The sequence below is a fragment of the Centruroides vittatus genome, unplaced genomic scaffold (genome assembly GCF_030686945.1).
Source record: "Centruroides vittatus isolate TY-2023 unplaced genomic scaffold, ASM3068694v2 contig_631, whole genome shotgun sequence".
Taxonomy (NCBI): Eukaryota; Metazoa; Arthropoda; class Arachnida; order Scorpiones; family Buthidae; genus Centruroides; species Centruroides vittatus.
The window spans coordinates 556,294-576,621 of NW_027122388.1; the positions used below are offsets into that span (position 1 = coordinate 556,294).

A 20,328-nucleotide genomic window follows, 5' to 3' on the forward strand; every position below is an offset into this window, starting at 1 on the left:
ATAGAGGATTTATATTATCTAAAAGTGCTTTTTGAGAAGAAAACGTGCTAAATTATACTCAAGAAAAATCACACCTCACGCAAGAAAGTGCAAAAACATGTTAAAACTCACGCAAACGTTCGTAGGCCTGCTGCATCTCTAAAGTAAGATTTATCGACGTTGAAAATTTATTTGAAGGGTTTTAAAAACGTGTCTCATACGAACATAAATCATTATTTTTTATATCGTGTTCAGAATTTCAATTTTTTAAAAGAATTTTAGTGAGTTATTAAGACTAAAACGTCGATATCTTATGAAAATCAGTGCTTAGATGCGCCCTTACTTTGCATGGATAAAATTTTATTTTTCACGTTTTCAAATCAAAATTGCTTGATAAAAACTACAGAAGTAGCGTTATAGATGCCTAATATAGTACACAATCTGAATATTTTATTATATTTTACCTTAAATAAGAGAAAAATTTGTCATTTAACTTCTATAACGCGACCCCAGTTGGAGAAAGCTGATGCAATTATACCTCAGTTAGGAGCCAATATTGCATGATAAAGGTTATAAAAATTACATTATTGATGCTTAATTTAAAACACAATCTTAATATTTTAACGTTTATTACGTATTAATTCGTTATTTACACAGCAATTTCAATTGGATGACTTGATACTTCGATTAGAAGCAAGGTAAGAAAACTAATTAAAGAACTAATTAAATTCATTCAGAACACTGAAATTTTGAATTTAAAATAAATAAATTCGAGTATATAAGTAAAAATTATAAGAATATCGTTTAGAAATGCATTTTTTAATTATAAAATATGTCTCGAATGTCTTTATTATCTAAAAATTTATTTGAGAATTTCTGCCGTTTACCGAAAATATTTGAGCAAAAATTAATTTTATAAATGAAATTCTTCAGACGAAATTTCTCAGATAATGAATTAAAGAAGAATTTTTAGAATTTCTTGCCTTATTTTTTGAATTTATTCGGGTTTTATAAACACTATTAATTAAAAAACACGTGGATGTGTCTTCACGTGTCCATGCCATTTTTCTTTTGTCGATTTCAAGCGGGATTCTGCGCGTGTCACCGACATCAGAACTCGTTTAAATGTATTAAATTCCTCAAATTTATTTATTATTCATCGTGTAAAAGAATTGAAATTAAAATAATTCTTGCCCTGTTTTAATTATAAATAAGGCGAATTTCGTAATTAAAATCAAGTAAAAACACGCCAAATACTTAAAAAAACCCTCACTGGAAAAATAATTTATGCAAAAATGAATTTAGAATCAACAAAACAAAAAACAAAAATGGGTCGAAGAGTTTAAATTTCGGCACCATCCAATAGCGTCAGTGAAAAGTTGGGAGGATTTAATCCCTTTCAAACGTATCACGTGGCCTAAGGGCGAGAGAAAAATGACTTTACAAACCTATCTTGACGTATATAATAACTACGGGTCTGGTTTTAATAACCAACAGTAAATTTCGATGTAATTAAGAACAAGCTGGTAGTCGTCTCGGAGATTTTACAGCTTTCTCCATAACTCCAACACATAAAATCACGTTGCGTATGTGCCCCAACAGGCGTGAATCTACACATTAACAGATACCACGCTATAAACTTCAAAGCTTCTGTCCGAGAAGCTTAACTTAGTCCGACGAACAACTAATTATGAAAATGTTAAATAATGCAGAAAAGCCCAGTCTACTATCTACTTGCATACTACCAACTCTCCTCGTACAGTACTTGCTGCCTTGTGGTTAGGTTTCTTGATGCTCGACTATATGACGTGTATCCAAATGTGTTGACCGTACTTTAATAAATGGGTATATATAATAAAGCTCGAGCTAAGTCGTAAGTGTGATCTTTAACAATTTCCTAAACAGTAGTTTATATGAACATGCGAAACTTGGGAATAATATGATAATATAATACATTACGTTTGTACACACGTCAATGTGTCTATAGAGACAGAGAAAATGAAAGCTTGGAATCGATAGATTAAAATGTATTTTAAGTCTAAAATTCTAAGTAATTTGAAGGGTTAGATCCATCGTACACTACTTAAAATAATACATTTGGGCCTGTTTAATTTCACTAATCTTCTAATAAAGAAGATTCAGAAATTAAATTAGGCCTAATAATTGAAACAATTAAATATTTGTTTGTAATGATTTAAAAGTTTTAATTAATTAATTAATTTTTTTGGGGACAGGAACGATTTTCTTTAATTTCTTAATTTTTTTTTAGTTAAATCTTCGTAATTTATTATATCGCTACATTTCTAGAATTTTAATAATAAAATTCACAAATTTTAATGCTTTTCTTATTTTTCGTAACGATTAATTAATGTTTGAACAAACATTTAACAGAATTTCATACTCTAGTTCTAGGAATAATTCTATTAATTCATATTTTTGGTAGTTTAATTAATTATTTTCGGACTCTTGTATGAAGTAAAAAAAATGAAATGTAAATTCTTAAATAATATATTTATTCTCCATAGATTAATACTTTTGAAAATGAAGTGGACTTGTTTCTATATTTGAAATCAAATTGACTTTTTATTTTGAAAAGTGATAAATCATTTTCTATTTTTAGAAAATGAAATTGATCATTTTTTCTATTTATATAAATAAAATTGATCATTTGTCTATTTATAGAAATGAAATTGATTATTTGCTATTTATAGACATGGAATTGATGATTTTTCTATTTATAGAAATGAAATTGATCACTTTTTCTATTTATAGAAATGAAATTGATCACTTTTTCTATTTATAGAAATGAAATTGATCATTTTTTCTATTTATATAAATGAAATTGATCATTTGCTATTTATAGAAATGAAATTGATTATTTGCTATTTATAGACATGGAATTGATGATTTTTCTATTTATAGAAATGAAATTGATCACTTTTTCTATTTATAGAAATGAAATTGATCACTTTTTCTATTTATAGAAATGAAATTGATCATTTTTTCTATTTATATAAATGAAATTGATCATTTGTCTATTTATAGAAATGAAATTGATCATTTGTTATTTATAGAAATGAAATTGATCATTTTTTCTATTTATAGAAATGAAATTGATCATTTGTTATTTATAGGAATGAAATTGATCATTTTTTCTATTTATAAAAATGAAATTGATCATTTTTTCTATTTATATAAATGAAATTGATCATTTGTTATTTATAGGAATGAAATTGATCATTTGCTATTTATAGAAATGAAATTGATCATTTTTTATTTATAGGAATGAATATTGATCATTTTTTCTATTTATAAAAATGAAATTGATCATTTTTTCTATTTATATAAATGAAATTGATCATTTGCTATTTATAGAAATGAAATTGATCATTTGTTATTTATAGAAATGAAATTGATCATTTGTTATTTATAGGAATGAAATTGATCATTTTTTCTATTTATAAAAATGAAATTGATCATTTTTTTATTTATATAAATGAAATTGATCATTTGTCTATTTATAGAAATGAAATTGATCATTTGTTATTTATAGAAATGAAATTGATCATTTTTTCTATTTATAGAAATGAAATTGATCATTTGTTATTTATAGGAATGAAATTGATCATTTTTTCTATTTATATAAATGAAATTGATCATTTGCTATTTATATAAATGAAATTGATCATTTGCTATTTATATAAATGAAATTGATCATTTGCTATTTATAGAAATGAAATTGATCATTTGTTATTTATAGGAATGAAATTGATCATTTTTTCTATTTATATAAATGAAATTGATCATTTGTTATTTATAGGAATGAAATTGATCATTTTTTCTATTTATAAAAATGAAATTGATCATTTTTTCTATTTATATAAATGAAATTGATCATTTGCTATTTATAGAAATGAAATTGATCATTTGTTATTTATAGAAATGAAATTGATCATTTTTTCTATTTATATAAATGAAATTGATCATTTGTTATTTATAGGAATGAAATTGATCATTTTTTCTATTTATAAAAATGAAATTGATCATTTTTTCTATTTATATAAATGAAATTGATCATTTGCTATTTATAGAAATGAAATTGATCATTTGCTATTTATAGAAATGAAATTGATCATTTTTCTATTTATATAAATGAAATTGATCATTTGTTATTTATAGGAATGAAATTGATCATTTTTTCTATTTATATAAATGAAATTGATCATTTGTTATTTATAGGAATGAAATTGATCATTTTTTCTATTTATAGAAATGAAATTGATCATTTTTTCTATTTATATAAATGAAATTGATCATTTGCTATTTATAGAAATGAAATTGATCATTTGTTATTTATAGAAATGAAATTGATCATTTTTTCTATTTATATAAATGAAATTGATCATTTGTTATTTATAGGAATGAAATTGATCATTTTTTCTATTTATATAAATGAAATTGATCATTTGCTATTTATAGAAATGAAATTGATCATTTGTCTATTTATAGAAATGAAATTGATCATTTTTTCTATTTATAGAAATGAAATTGATCATTTTTTCTATTTATATAAATGAAATTGATCATTTGCTATTTATATAAATGAAATTGATCATTTGCTATTTATAGAAATGAAATTGATCATTTGTTATTTATAGGAATGAAATTGATCATTTTTCTATTTATATAAATGAAATTGATCATTTGTTATTTATAGGAATGAAATTGATCATTTTTTCTATTTATATAAATGAAATTGATCATTTTTTCTATTTATATAAATGAAATTGATCATTTGCTATTTATAGAAATGAAATTGATCATTTGTTATTTATAGAAATGAAATTGATCATTTTTCTATTTATATAAATGAAATTGATCATTTGTTATTTATAGGAATGAAATTGATCATTTTTTCTATTTATAAAAATGAAATTGATCATTTTTTCTATTTATATAAATGAAATTGATCATTTGCTATTTATAGAAATGAAATTGATCATTTGTCTATTTATAGAAATGAAATTGATCATTTTTTCTATTTATATAAATGAAATTGATCATTTGCTATTTATAGAAATGAAATTGATCATTTGTTATTTATAGAAATGAAATTGATCATTTTTTCTATTTATATAAATGAAATTGATCATTTGTTATTTATAGGAATGAAATTGATCATTTTTTCTATTTATAAAAATGAAATTGATCATTTTTTTTATTTATATAAATGAAATTGATCATTTGCTATTTATAGAAATGAAATTGATCATTTGTTATTTATAGAAATGAAATTGATCATTTTTTCTATTTATATAAATGAAATTGATCATTTGTTATTTATAGAAATGAAATTGATCATTTTTTCTATTTATATAAATGAAATTGATCATTTGTTATTTATAGAAATGAAATTGATCATTTGTCTATTTATAGAAATGAAATTGATCATTTGTTATTTATAGGAATGAAATTGATCATTTTTTCTATTTATATAAATGAAATTGATCATTTGTTATTTATAGGAATGAAATTGATCATTTTTTCTATTTATAAAAATGAAATTGATCATTTTTTCTATTTATATAAATGAAATTGATCATTTGCTATTTATAGAAATGAAATTGATCATTTGTTATTTATAGAAATGAAATTGATCATTTTTTCTATTTATATAAATGAAATTGATCATTTGTTATTTATAGGAATGAAATTGATCATTTTTTCTATTTATAGAAATGAAATTGATCATTTTTTCTATTTATATAAATGAAATTGATCATTTTGTCTATTTATAGAAATGAAATTGATCATTTGCTATTTATAGAAATGAAATTGATCATTTGTCTATTTATAGAAATGAAATTGATCATTTTTTCTATTTATAGAAATGAAATTGATCATTTTTCTATTTATAGAAATGAAATTGATCATTTTTCTATTTATAGAAATGAAATTGATCATTTTTTCTATTTATATAAATGAAATTGATCATTTGTCTATTTATAGAAATGAAATTGATCATTTTTTCTATTTATAAAAATGAAATTGATCATTTTTTCTATTTATATAAATGAAATTGATCATTTGTCTATTTATAGAAATGAAATTGATCATTTTTCTATTTATAGAAATGAAATTGATCATTTTTTCTATTTATAGAAATGAAATTGATCATTTTTCTATTTATAGAAATGAAATTGATCATTTGTTATTTATAGGAATGAAATTGATCATTTTTTCTATTTATATAAATGAAATTGATCATTTGTTATTTATAGGAATGAAATTGATCATTTTTTCTATTTATAAAAATGAAATTGATCATTTTTTCTATTTATATAAATGAAATTGATCATTTGCTATTTATAGAAATGAAATTGATCATTTGTTATTTATAGAAATGAAATTGATCATTTTTTCTATTTATAGAAATGAAATTGATCATTTTTTCTATTTATAGAAATGAAATTGATCATTTTTTCTATTTATATAAATGAAATTGATCATTTGTCTATTTATAGAAATGAAATTGATCATTTTTTCTATTTATAGAAATGAAATTGATCATTTGTTATTTATAGAAATGAAATTGATCATTTTTTCTATTTATAAAAATGAAATTGATCATTTTTTCTATTTATATAAATGAAATTGATCATTTGCTATTTATAGAAATGAAATTGATCATTTTCTATTTATATAAATGAAATTGATCATTTGTTATTTATAGGAATGAAATTGATCATTTTTTCTATTTATATAAATGAAATTGATCATTTGTTATTTATAGGAATGAAATTGATCATTTTTTCTATTTATAAAAATGAAATTGATCATTTTTTCTATTTATATAAATGAAATTGATCATTTGCTATTTATAGAAATGAAATTGATCATTTGTTATTTATAGAAATGAAATTGATCATTTTTTCTATTTATATAAATGAAATTGATCATTTGTTATTTATAGGAATGAAATTGATCATTTTTTCTATTTATAAAAATGAAATTGATCATTTTTTCTATTTATATAAATGAAATTGATCATTTGCTATTTATAGAAATGAAATTGATCATTTGTTATTTATAGAAATGAAATTGATCATTTTTTCTATTTATATAAATGAAATTGATCATTTGTCTATTTATAGAAATGAAATTGATCATTTTTTCTATTTATATAAATGAAATTGATCATTTGTCTATTTATAGAAATGAAATTGATCATTTGTTATTTATAGAAATGAAATTGATCATTTTTTCTATTTATATAAATGAAATTGATCATTTGCTATTTATAGAAATGAAATTGATCATTTGTTATTTATAGAAATGAAATTGATCATTTTTTCTATTTATATAAATGAAATTGATCATTTGTTATTTATAGGAATGAAATTGATCATTTTTTCTATTTATAAAAATGAAATTGATCATTTTTTCTATTTATATAAATGAAATTGATCATTTGCTATTTATAGAAATGAAATTGATCATTTGTTATTTATAGAAATGAAATTGATCATTTTTTCTATTTATATAAATGAAATTGATCATTTGTTATTTATAGGAATGAAATTGATCATTTTTCTATTTATAGAAATGAAATTGATCATTTTTTCTATTTATATAAATGAAATTGATCATTTGCTATTTATAGAAATGAAATTGATCATTTGTTATTTATAGAAATGAAATTGATCATTTTTTCTATTTATATAAATGAAATTGATCATTTGTCTATTTATAGGAATGAAATTGATCATTTTTTCTATTTATAAAAATGAAATTGATCATTTTTTCTATTTATATAAATGAAATTGATCATTTGCTATTTATAGAAATGAAATTGATCATTTGTTATTTATAGAATGAAATTGATCATTTTTTCTATTTATAAAAATGAAATTGATCATTTTTTCTATTTATATAAATGAAATTGATCATTTGCTATTTATAGAAATGAAATTGATCATTTGTTATTTATAGAAATGAAATTGATCATTTTTTCTATTTATATAAATGAAATTGATCATTTGTTATTTATAGGAATGAAATTGATCATTTTTTCTATTTATAAAAATGAAATTGATCATTTTTTCTATTTATATAAATGAAATTGATCATTTGCTATTTATAGAAATGAAATTGATCATTTGTTATTTATAGAAATGAAATTGATCATTTTTTCTATTTATAGAAATGAAATTGATCATTTGTTATTTATAGGAATGAAATTGATCATTTTTTCTATTTATATAAATGAAATTGATCATTTGTCTATTTATAGAAATGAAATTGATCATTTGTTATTTATAGAAATGAAATTGATCATTTTTTCTATTTATAGAAATGAAATTGATCATTTTTTCTATTTATAGAAATGAAATTGATCATTTGTTATTTATAGAAATGAAATTGATCATTTTTTCTATTTATATAAATGAAATTGATCATTTGTTATTTATAGAAATGAAATTGATCATTTTTTCTATTTATATAAATGAAATTGATCATTTGTTATTTATAGAAATGAAATTGATCATTTTTCTATTTATAGAAATGAAATTGATCATTTTTTCTATTTATAGAAATGAAATTGATCATTTTTTCTATTTATATAAATGAAATTGATCATTTTTTCTATTTATATAAATGAAATTGATCATTTGCTATTTATAGAAATGAAATTGATCATTTGTTATTTATAGAAATGAAATTGATCATTTTTCTATTTATATAAATGAAATTGATCATTTGTTATTTATAGGAATGAAATTGATCATTTTTTCTATTTATAAAAATGAAATTGATCATTTTTTCTATTTATATAAATGAAATTGATCATTTGCTATTTATAGAAATGAAATTGATCATTTGTTATTTATAGAAATGAAATTGATCATTTTTTCTATTTATATAAATGAAATTGATCATTTGTTATTTATAGGAATGAAATTGATCATTTTTTCTATTTATAAAAATGAAATTGATCATTTTTTCTATTTATATAAATGAAATTGATCATTTGCTATTTATAGAAATGAAATTGATCATTTGTTATTTATAGAAATGAAATTGATCATTTTTTCTATTTATATAAATGAAATTGATCATTTGTCTATTTATAGAAATGAAATTGATCATTTGTCTATTTATAGAAATGAAATTGATCATTTGTCTATTTATAGAAATGAAATTGATCATTTGTTATTTATAGGAATGAAATTGATCATTTTTTCTATTTATAAAAATGAAATTGATCATTTTTTCTATTTATATAAATGAAATTGATCATTTGCTATTTATAGAAATGAAATTGATCATTTGTTATTTATAGAAATGAAATTGATCATTTTTCTATTTATATAAATGAAATTGATCATTTGTTATTTATAGGAATGAAATTGATCATTTTTTCTATTTATATAAATGAAATTGATCATTTTTTCTATTTATATAAATGAAATTGATCATTTGCTATTTATAGAAATGAAATTGATCATTTGTCTATTTATAGAAATGAAATTGATCATTTTTTCTATTTATATAAATGAAATTGATCATTTGTTATTTATAGGAATGAAATTGATCATTTTTTCTATTTATAAAAATGAAATTGATCATTTTTTCTATTTATATAAATGAAATTGATCATTTGCTATTTATAGAAATGAAATTGATCATTTGTTATTTATAGAAATGAAATTGATCATTTGTTATTTATAAATGAAATTGATCATTTTTCTATTTATATAAATGAAATTGATCATTTGTTATTTATAGGAATGAAATTGATCATTTTTTCTATTTATAAAAATGAAATTGATCATTTTTTCTATTTATATAAATGAAATTGATCATTTGCTATTTATAGAAATGAAATTGATCATTTGTTATTTATAGAAATGAAATTGATCATTTTTTCTATTTATAGAAATGAAATTGATCATTTTTCTATTTATAGAAATGAAATTGATCATTTTTTCTATTTATAGAAATGAAATTGATCATTTTTTCTATTTATATAAATGAAATTGATCATTTGCTATTTATAGAAATGAAATTGATCATTTGTCTATTTATAGAAATGAAATTGATCATTTTTCTATTTATAGAAATGAAATTGATCATTTTTCTATTTATAGAAATGAAATTGATCATTTTTTCTATTTATAGAAATGAAATTGATCATTTTTTCTATTTATATAAATGAAATTGATCATTTGTTATTTATAGAAATGAAATTGATCATTTTTTCTATTTATATAAATGAAATTGATCATTTGTCTATTTATAGAAATGAAATTGATCATTTGTTATTTATAGAAATGAAATTGATCATTTTTTCTATTTATATAAATGAAATTGATCATTTGCTATTTATAGAAATGAAATTGATCATTTGTTATTTATAGAAATGAAATTGATCATTTTTCTATTTATAGAAATGAAATTGATCATTTGTTATTTATAGAAATGAAATTGATCATTTGTCTATTTATAGAAATGAAATTGATCATTTGTTATTTATAGGAATGAAATTGATCATTTTTTCTATTTATAGAAATGAAATTGATCATTTTTTCTATTTATATAAATGAAATTGATCATTTGCTATTTATAGAAATGAAATTGATCATTTGTTATTTATAGAAATGAAATTGATCATTTTTCTATTTATATAAATGAAATTGATCATTTGTTATTTATAGGAATGAAATTGATCATTTTTTCTATTTATATAAATGAAATTGATCATTTGTTATTTATAGGAATGAAATTGATCATTTTTTCTATTTATAAAATGAAATTGATCATTTTTTCTATTTATATAAATGAAATTGATCATTTGCTATTTATAGAAATGAAATTGATCATTTGTTATTTATAGGAATGAAATTGATCATTTTTCTATTTATATAAATGAAATTGATCATTTGTTATTTATAGAATGAAATTGATCATTTTTTCTATTTATAAAAATGAAATTGATCATTTTTTCTATTTATATAAATGAAATTGATCATTTGCTATTTATAGAAATGAAATTGATCATTTGTTATTTATAGAAATGAAATTGATCATTTTTTCTATTTATATAAATGAAATTGATCATTTGTTATTTATAGGAATGAAATTGATCATTTTTTCTATTTATAAAAATGAAATTGATCATTTTTTCTATTTATATAAATGAAATTGATCATTTGCTATTTATAGAAATGAAATTGATCATTTGTCTATTTATAGAAATGAAATTGATCATTTTTTCTATTTATATAAATGAAATTGATCATTTGTTATTTATAGGAATGAAATTGATCATTTTTTCTATTTATAGAAATGAAATTGATCATTTGTCTATTTATAGAAATGAAATTGATCATTTTTTCTATTTATATAAATGAAATTGATCATTTGTCTATTTATAGAAATGAAATTGATCATTTGCTATTTATAGAAATGAAATTGATCATTTGTTATTTATAGAAATGAAATTGATCATTTTTCTATTTATAGAAATGAAATTGATCATTTTTTATTTATAGAAATGAAATTGATCATTTTTTCTATTTATATAAATGAAATTGATCATTTGCTATTTATAGAAATGAAATTGATCATTTGTTATTTATAGAAATGAAATTGATCATTTTTTCTATTTATAGAAATGAAATTGATCATTTTTTCTATTTATATAAATGAAATTGATCATTTGTCTATTTATATAAATGAAATTGATCATTTGCTATTTATAGAAATGAAATTGATCATTTGTTATTTATAGAAATGAAATTGATCATTTTTCTATTTATATAAATGAAATTGATCATTTGTTATTTATAGGAATGAAATTGATCATTTTTTCTATTTATAAAAATGAAATTGATCATTTTTTCTATTTATATAAATGAAATTGATCATTTGCTATTTATAGAAATGAAATTGATCATTTGTTATTTATAGAAATGAAATTGATCATTTTTTCTATTTATATAAATGAAATTGATCATTTGTTATTTATAGGAATGAAATTGATCATTTTTTCTATTTATAAAAATGAAATTGATCATTTTTTCTATTTATATAAATGAAATTGATCATTTGCTATTTATAGAAATGAAATTGATCATTTGTTATTTATAGAAATGAAATTGATCATTTTTTCTATTTATATAAATGAAATTGATCATTTGTTATTTATAGGAATGAAATTGATCATTTTTTCTATTTATAGAAATGAAATTGATCATTTTTTCTATTTATATAAATGAAATTGATCATTTGTTATTTATAGGAATGAAATTGATCATTTTTTCTATTTATAAAAATGAAATTGATCATTTTTTCTATTTATATAAATGAAATTGATCATTTGCTATTTATAGAAATGAAATTGATCATTTGTTATTTATAGAAATGAAATTGATCATTTTTTCTATTTATATAAATGAAATTGATCATTTGTTATTTATAGGAATGAAATTGATCATTTTTTCTATTTATAGAAATGAAATTGATCATTTTTTCTATTTATATAAATGAAATTGATCATTTGCTATTTATAGAAATGAAATTGATCATTTGTTATTTATAGAAATGAAATTGATCATTTTTTCTATTTATATAAATGAAATTGATCATTTGTTCTATTTATAGAAATGAAATTGATCATTTGTCTATTTATAGAAATGAAATTGATCATTTGTTCTATTTATATAAATGAAATTGATCATTTTTTCTATTTATAGAAATGAAATTGATCATTTGTTATTTATAGAAATGAAATTGATCATTTTTTCTATTTATAAAAATGAAATTGATCATTTTTTCTATTTATATAAATGAAATTGATCATTTGTCTATTTATAGAAATGAAATTGATCATTTGTCTATTTATAGAAATGAAATTGATCATTTGTTCTATTTATAGAAATGAAATTGATCATTTTTCTATTTATAGAAATGAAATTGATCATTTGTCTATTTATAGAAATGAAATTGATCATTTTTCTATTTATAGAAATGAAATTGATCATTTTTCTATTTATAGAAATGAAATTGATCATTTTTCTATTTATAGAAATGAAATTGATCATTTTTTCTATTTATATAAATGAAATTGATCATTTGTCTATTTATAGAAATGAAATTGATCATTTTTCTATTTATAGAAATGAAATTGATCATTTTTTCTATTTATAGAAATGAAATTGATCATTTGTCTATTTATAGAAATGAAATTGATCATTTGTTCTATTTATAGAAATGAAATTGATCATTTGTTATTTATAGAAATGAAATTGATCATTTTTCTATTTATAGAAATGAAATTGATCATTTGTTATTTATAGGAATGAAATTGATCATTTTTTCTATTTATAAAAATGAAATTGATCATTTTTTCTATTTATATAAATGAAATTGATCATTTGCTATTTATAGAAATGAAATTGATCATTTGTTATTTATAGGAATGAAATTGATCATTTTTTCTATTTATAAAAATGAAATTGATCATTTTTTCTATTTATAAAAATGAAATTGATCATTTTTTCTATTTATATAAATGAAATTGATCATTTGTCTATTTATAGAAATGAAATTGATCATTTGTTATTTATAGAAATGAAATTGATCATTTGTTATTTATAGGAATGAAATTGATCATTTTTTCTATTTATAAAAATGAAATTGATCATTTTTTCTATTTATATAAATGAAATTGATCATTTGCTATTTATAGAAATGAAATTGATCATTTGTTATTTATAGAAATGAAATTGATCATTTTTTCTATTTATAGAAATGAAATTGATCATTTGTCTATTTATATAAATGAAATTGATCATTTGTTATTTATAGGAATGAAATTGATCATTTTTTCTATTTATAAAAATGAAATTGATCATTTTTTCTATTTATATAAATGAAATTGATCATTTGCTATTTATAGAAATGAAATTGATCATTTGTTATTTATAGAAATGAAATTGATCATTTTTTCTATTTATATAAATGAAATTGATCATTTGTTATTTATAGGAATGAAATTGATCATTTTTTCTATTTATAAAAATGAAATTGATCATTTTTTCTATTTATATAAATGAAATTGATCATTTGCTATTTATAGAAATGAAATTGATCATTTGCTATTTATAGAAATGAAATTGATCATTTTTCTATTTATAGAAATGAAATTGATCATTTGTTATTTATAGGAATGAAATTGATCATTTTTTCTATTTATATAAATGAAATTGATCATTTGTTCTATTTATAGAAATGAAATTGATCATTTGTTATTTATAGAAATGAAATTGATCATTTTTTCTATTTATATAAATGAAATTGATCATTTGCTATTTATAGAAATGAAATTGATCATTTGTTATTTATAGAAATGAAATTGATCATTTTTTCTATTTATATAAATGAAATTGATCATTTTGTCTATTTATAGAATGAAATTGATCATTTTTTCTATTTATATAAATGAAATTGATCATTTGCTATTTATAGAAATGAAATTGATCATTTGTTATTTATAGAAATGAAATTGATCATTTTTTCTATTTATAGAAATGAAATTGATCATTTTTTCTATTTATATAAATGAAATTGATCATTTGCTATTTATATAAATGAAATTGATCATTTGCTATTTATAGAAATGAAATTGATCATTTGTCTATTTATAGAAATGAAATTGATCATTTTTCTATTTATATAAATGAAATTGATCATTTGTTATTTATAGGAATGAAATTGATCATTTTTTCTATTTATAAAAATGAAATTGATCATTTTTTCTATTTATATAAATGAAATTGATCATTTGCTATTTATAGAAATGAAATTGATCATTTGTTATTTATAGAAATGAAATTGATCATTTTTTCTATTTATAAAAATGAAATTGATCATTTTTTCTATTTATATAAATGAAATTGATCATTTGCTATTTATAGAAATGAAATTGATCATTTGTTATTTATAGAAATGAAATTGATCATTTGTTATTTATAGGAATGAAATTGATCATTTTTTCTATTTATAAAAATGAAATTGATCATTTTTTCTATTTATATAAATGAAATTGATCATTTGCTATTTATAGAAATGAAATTGATCATTTGTTATTTATAGAAATGAAATTGATCATTTTTTCTATTTATAGAAATGAAATTGATCATTTTTCTATTTATAGAAATGAAATTGATCATTTTTTCTATTTATATAAATGAAATTGATCATTTGCTATTTATAGAAATGAAATTGATCATTTGTTATTTATAGAAATGAAATTGATCATTCTTTCTATTTATAGAAATGAAATTGATCATTTTTTTTCTATTCATAGAAACGAAATTGATTATTTGCTAGTTTTAAACATTGTATTTTTAAATTCTAAAAATACAGTTTAATTAGTTTATATTTAGAGAATTGAAACGAGTTTTATTTTTAAAGTAATTTTAAGTTAATTTATCTTCTACAACCAATAAAGAATAGAAACTTGCAATGGCTCTGTATTTATTTTATATTTATTTATTAATTAAATCAAATTGTCATATATTTAATCTAATTCTGGTTTACAAAACTTAAATAGAGGTTATATTCAACTAAAAACTTATATTACTGTATAATAAAATGTTAATAAAATTATAATTTATTAAATAAGAATCTATATTCCTTATTAAATATTATAAATTTTATTTAATGAATTACGTAAGTAAATTATAGGGTATTATGAAGTATTATGAGTAATAATGTAACAATTATATATTAAAATATCATTCTACGTGTAGAAAATATATTCAAACAACTTTTCAGATTTGAAAATTGAGTTAATTAATATAAATTATGATTAATTAACATTAAAAATGATTAAATGGTCATTATATAATAATTATAATATGTAATGTCTCACATAAAATAAAGAAAAATAAAACCGTAACGATTTTAAACATAAATGATATCAGCGCCATCTATCGAGAAAGTACGAAACTATACTTTATTATATTATTACTGGAAGTAAATTACTGTATGTACAGTATGTATATTACTGTATGTATATGTATACAATATACAATAACTTACGTACGGTACTTTTAAGCTTTTTACCATTTTATAATAATTAATAATATAAAAATTTTTTAAAATAAAATATCATAATAGATGACTTTAGCGAGGAAATTTACGAAACTCGTTATTGGAATTTATATAGATTAAATACAGTCAAGTCTCTGTACATCGGCCATTGACAGGGACATAAAAACATGGCGTTTTCGAAACTGGCCGTTGTTTGGAGGTTATTTTTAGAAAGTTTATGTATATTTTTGTTCTAAAAAAGCAAAATGGCTACTGTTATTTTTATACAATTGAAATATTTACTAATTAAATTGAAATTCATAGGTCTAATTGTAATTTACTTATGTATATTCAATCTTCACTTTATACATTACTTGTAATATATACAGTATACTACAATATATATATACTACCATTGATATAACGAGCTTAGTCGGTAATACATTGTATGTATCTCTGCGAACATTGCCCATCAAAGGCCTAGTAGATGAAATTATCGAACAGTGGTAGCTGGTCGTGGGTTCGCACCTTGCGAACGGGCTGGCCACGTGGAGCTTTCCGTATTTCCTACACGTTAATAACACCTAAGAATCAGTTTTCCATAAAAAACCATACCGGGAGGCATCCCCTGGGCAGATCGTCCACGTGTTGCATTGCCATAAACAAACGAAACCAAACCTATGTGAACACCAATAAGGGTTTTTTTTTATTGGTTTATCTTAACTTTGACTAGGAACATAATGGGTAATAAAGCTGGTATATCCGGAAAAGATCCCAAATGAAAAATTCCTCAGATTTCTAATCCAGACTCGAACCCAGACCCTCAAGAGCAACAGCCACATGCCTGGCATGGTGAAGATGTCACAATAACATACGTACGACTTTTTATTGTATATGATTCCAAACAAGTACAATAAAGGAATAATTTTTGAAATGACGAAGAGGTCGATAACCAATAAAACAATTTCCCGTGTAACATTCACTTGTCTTTTCCGATCTGTGGACACTAAGGAAGCCTTTTTATAATAGATGTCGTGGGTTCGGTCAATGCAACACGCGTAACGGGAAGACTTTCCAAAAAAACCTGGTCCCTACTTTGATGTTACTAACGTAAAGAAAACCCAAAAAACTCACTTGGCCGTCCTGTTAGTAAGGTGTGAACCCACGACTAGGGTTAAGTGGTTTTATCTAAAATGATTTCCTCCCGTAAAACGCACACATATACAGCTACATCGCCATGGAAACAAGAGATTTATAATGATAATAAAATATTGATTTTCAATATTCCATTAGCAATATAAACATGTTCTTGCAATTTTCAATAAAGAAAAATTTATATAATGCACATTGCCTCAATTACTATAATGCACGAATAACTATTTCCAGTATTGCCTTTATTATATAAACTTGTGTTAGAAGTATAAGGATCAAAACATGTCTGGATACGTTAATCCCAAAATATTGCTTTCACCTACAATCACACTATTAAGAATTACCGGTGCAGATATTTCAATAGGCACGAAACAAAGAAGTAAATGGATGACGTGTTATACATTAATGTTGAAGGTATTTTTTTTACTGAAGTGTATATCTTACGCAGTAATTCTTTACACCAATGACGATGACATTGCTCTTAGTTTATGCGATCATTCCATAGCGTATAGGAAGAACTCTTACAATATGAGGATCATGAACGGTGTCATAATGGCTTTCAACTTAATTTTCGTTGTTACGTGGAATTGTAAGAAATACGGGAGCCTCTTCGACAATAACGAATCCCTGTTTACTAGAATTTTTAACGAATTCCTTTATGATAATGTATTGATTGAGAATTTTGTGAGGAAGCAAAACAAGTATATTTGCTTCTGGATTTGTTTTAGTGGATTTATAGGTTCTTTAACAAACCTAGCTCATGGAAACATATGCTTAATAGCTCGCAACAATACTTGGTCATTAGGGAGTTACGTGTGTTTAACACAGTTTACATTCTCTGTTAGTTATTTTCTAATTTGTTACGTGGCTAACGTTTGCATTCTCTTTCTGTTCTGCGATATGTTAAAGTTACAGTTCGTTAATTTGTACAGTGCCATGACATGTGAAAGGAGTTGTACTATGAAAGAACTTAGAAGATGTTTAGAAAATGCCAAAGATTATTTAAAATTTATAAACAATATTCAAAACGATTACAGTTCTGCTATAGTTGTCTTGATTCTTATAGCCGAGTTTACGGTTGGAAGAGCATTTATATTAGAAAGTGGAAGGATAAAATACTTTTCTGGATTTGTTTTCGTCTTATCGCTTGTTACTGTAATTATATACTTGTTATATCTAGCGAGTATCAGTAAACATGTGAGTATGATCTTTGTAATATACGATATACTGGGGCTTGTTTAAAAAAAACAATTGATTTCTTAAAATGATACCGGTAAACATAAACATTTTCGGTTAATGTTAACTATAGTTCCAAAATGGAGGCTCGTCTCTGATTCCAGCAAATAGAAGAAAGGAAACAGTGGGGATGGCACGTTCTAACCTAACCTAATCTATTCTGATAATTTTGTTGGTAATAATTATAGTAATTTATTAGAATAGGTTAGGTTAGTTAGACATGCATCCCCACTGTTTCCTTTCTTCTATTTGCTGGAATCAGAGACGAGCCGCCATTTTTAAACAATAGGTAACATTAACCACATTTTCTATAATTAGCCATAATATTAAAATAATATTAAATCTTATGAGGGTTTTAATCTTCAATTGCCTTCCCAGCTCAGCCAGCTTGAGAAGGTAAAGATATTCGAACCCAGACTCTAAATTGGCAAGCATTAGTTGTTACTTCAGAGCAGTAATTCTTAAGTCTTATAGTGATCGTCACCCCTTGAGTCTCGCACCCGACAGAAAATTGTGTTTAAAGAGACAATGGTACAGAGGGTAGTAGTGAGGGTCTCGGATATCGTGGGGGCGTTTCCAGTTCATCGTTGGATCTGAGAGTACCCAGAAAATCGAGTCAAATTTATACAACCTAAAACAGATTTAAAGTTTACATTACAGTGTCTAAAAGTTAAAAATTTATTGTTGCCACTAGGAGTACGCACCCGAGCTTAAGAATTACTGAGCTAGATAGTTTGGGTTCGAATGCAGCTCATTCAAAAATTTTTATGGTTGAATGACAGAATGTGTTAAATTCTTGTTCGTTACTTCCTGACCTTTCCATTGTAGGTCTACTTGAACTCCATTATGGGTTTGTTCTGTTTGCTTTGTTATGTTATGGCAACGCAACACTTGGGCGATATGCCTAGGGGGAATGCCTTTCGGGAGGTCTTTTTAAAAGTAACTGGCCCCTATTCAGATGTTACAGACGTGGAGGAAATTCAGAAAACTACGCATGGCCAGCCTGTCGTGGCCAAGCTCGAACCCACGACCGAACTCCCAGTGTTCAGGAAACGGAACGCTTGGCCACTGGTGGGTTCTATTGTGATTCGAATAGATCTACAATGGGATGCTAAAAACAAAATGGATCAACTATACAGAGCTTAAAAATAATACTATTTCATTACAATGGTTAACTGTCTATTGGGCCTTCTTTTATTTTTAATTAAGTCGTTTGTTTTATTTATTATTTTCGCTATTTCAACAGGGAAGAAACATTTATACAGAAATTTACAAGTTGAGTCTTGAAGAACGAAACTTGGAAGAAGAAAACATGGTATTTAACACAGGTTTAAATATAATTAATTATTATTATTTTAATTAAATTTAAATGAATTTGTTTCAGATTTTCTTAATGACGAAACAATGTGTAGAGTCAAAATTAACTTTAACATTTTTGAATAGTTTTCCTATCACTAGACAATCTATATTCAAGGTAAGTGGCAGATATACTTAAAAGGTGACCCAAAGTCTATTAACCGAGATATATTGTTGTTTAAGAACTGTTAAAAACTGCTTACAATAAAGCAATTTAACTTCCGCAGATGTTCAAGATAACTTTCAACTGTTCTTAAAAATTAATATATCTCGTTTAACTTACTTTTACACCATTCTTTATTTACCAAATCGCAATAATAAACTGTCTTATATTTCAGGTTTTAGGTTTCTTCATTACTCAGGCACTGGTAGTCTACCAAATATTTGATACTTCCAAGAAAATTGAATGAGTCATCTTGAAAGTGTTTCAATTAATGGTTTTAAATTTAGAATATTGTTGTACAAAGGTACAAATATTTGTAAAAATATACCAATGGATAAACC

General features: G+C 21.8%; 1 protein-coding gene across 5 annotated transcripts in view; it reads left to right on the forward strand.

Moving 5' to 3' along the window:
* Window positions 1–20,322, forward strand: part of LOC136979721 (uncharacterized) — a 41,148-nt gene extending 20,826 nt beyond the window's left edge. For all 5 annotated transcript variants that reach the window (XR_010881428.1, XR_010881430.1, XR_010881429.1 and 2 more), the window contains 3 exons: window positions 19,715–19,783; window positions 19,853–19,942; window positions 20,163–20,322. Coding sequence is in view for 1 of the 5 variants with exons in the window: in XM_067275748.1 (XP_067131849.1) it covers window positions 19,715–19,783; window positions 19,853–19,942; window positions 20,163–20,234 (231 nt within the window). In the remaining 4 variants the exon portion in view is untranslated. The remainder of the gene's footprint in view (window positions 1–19,714; window positions 19,784–19,852; window positions 19,943–20,162) is intronic.
* The last annotated feature ends 6 nt before the right edge of the window (window positions 20,323–20,328 follow it).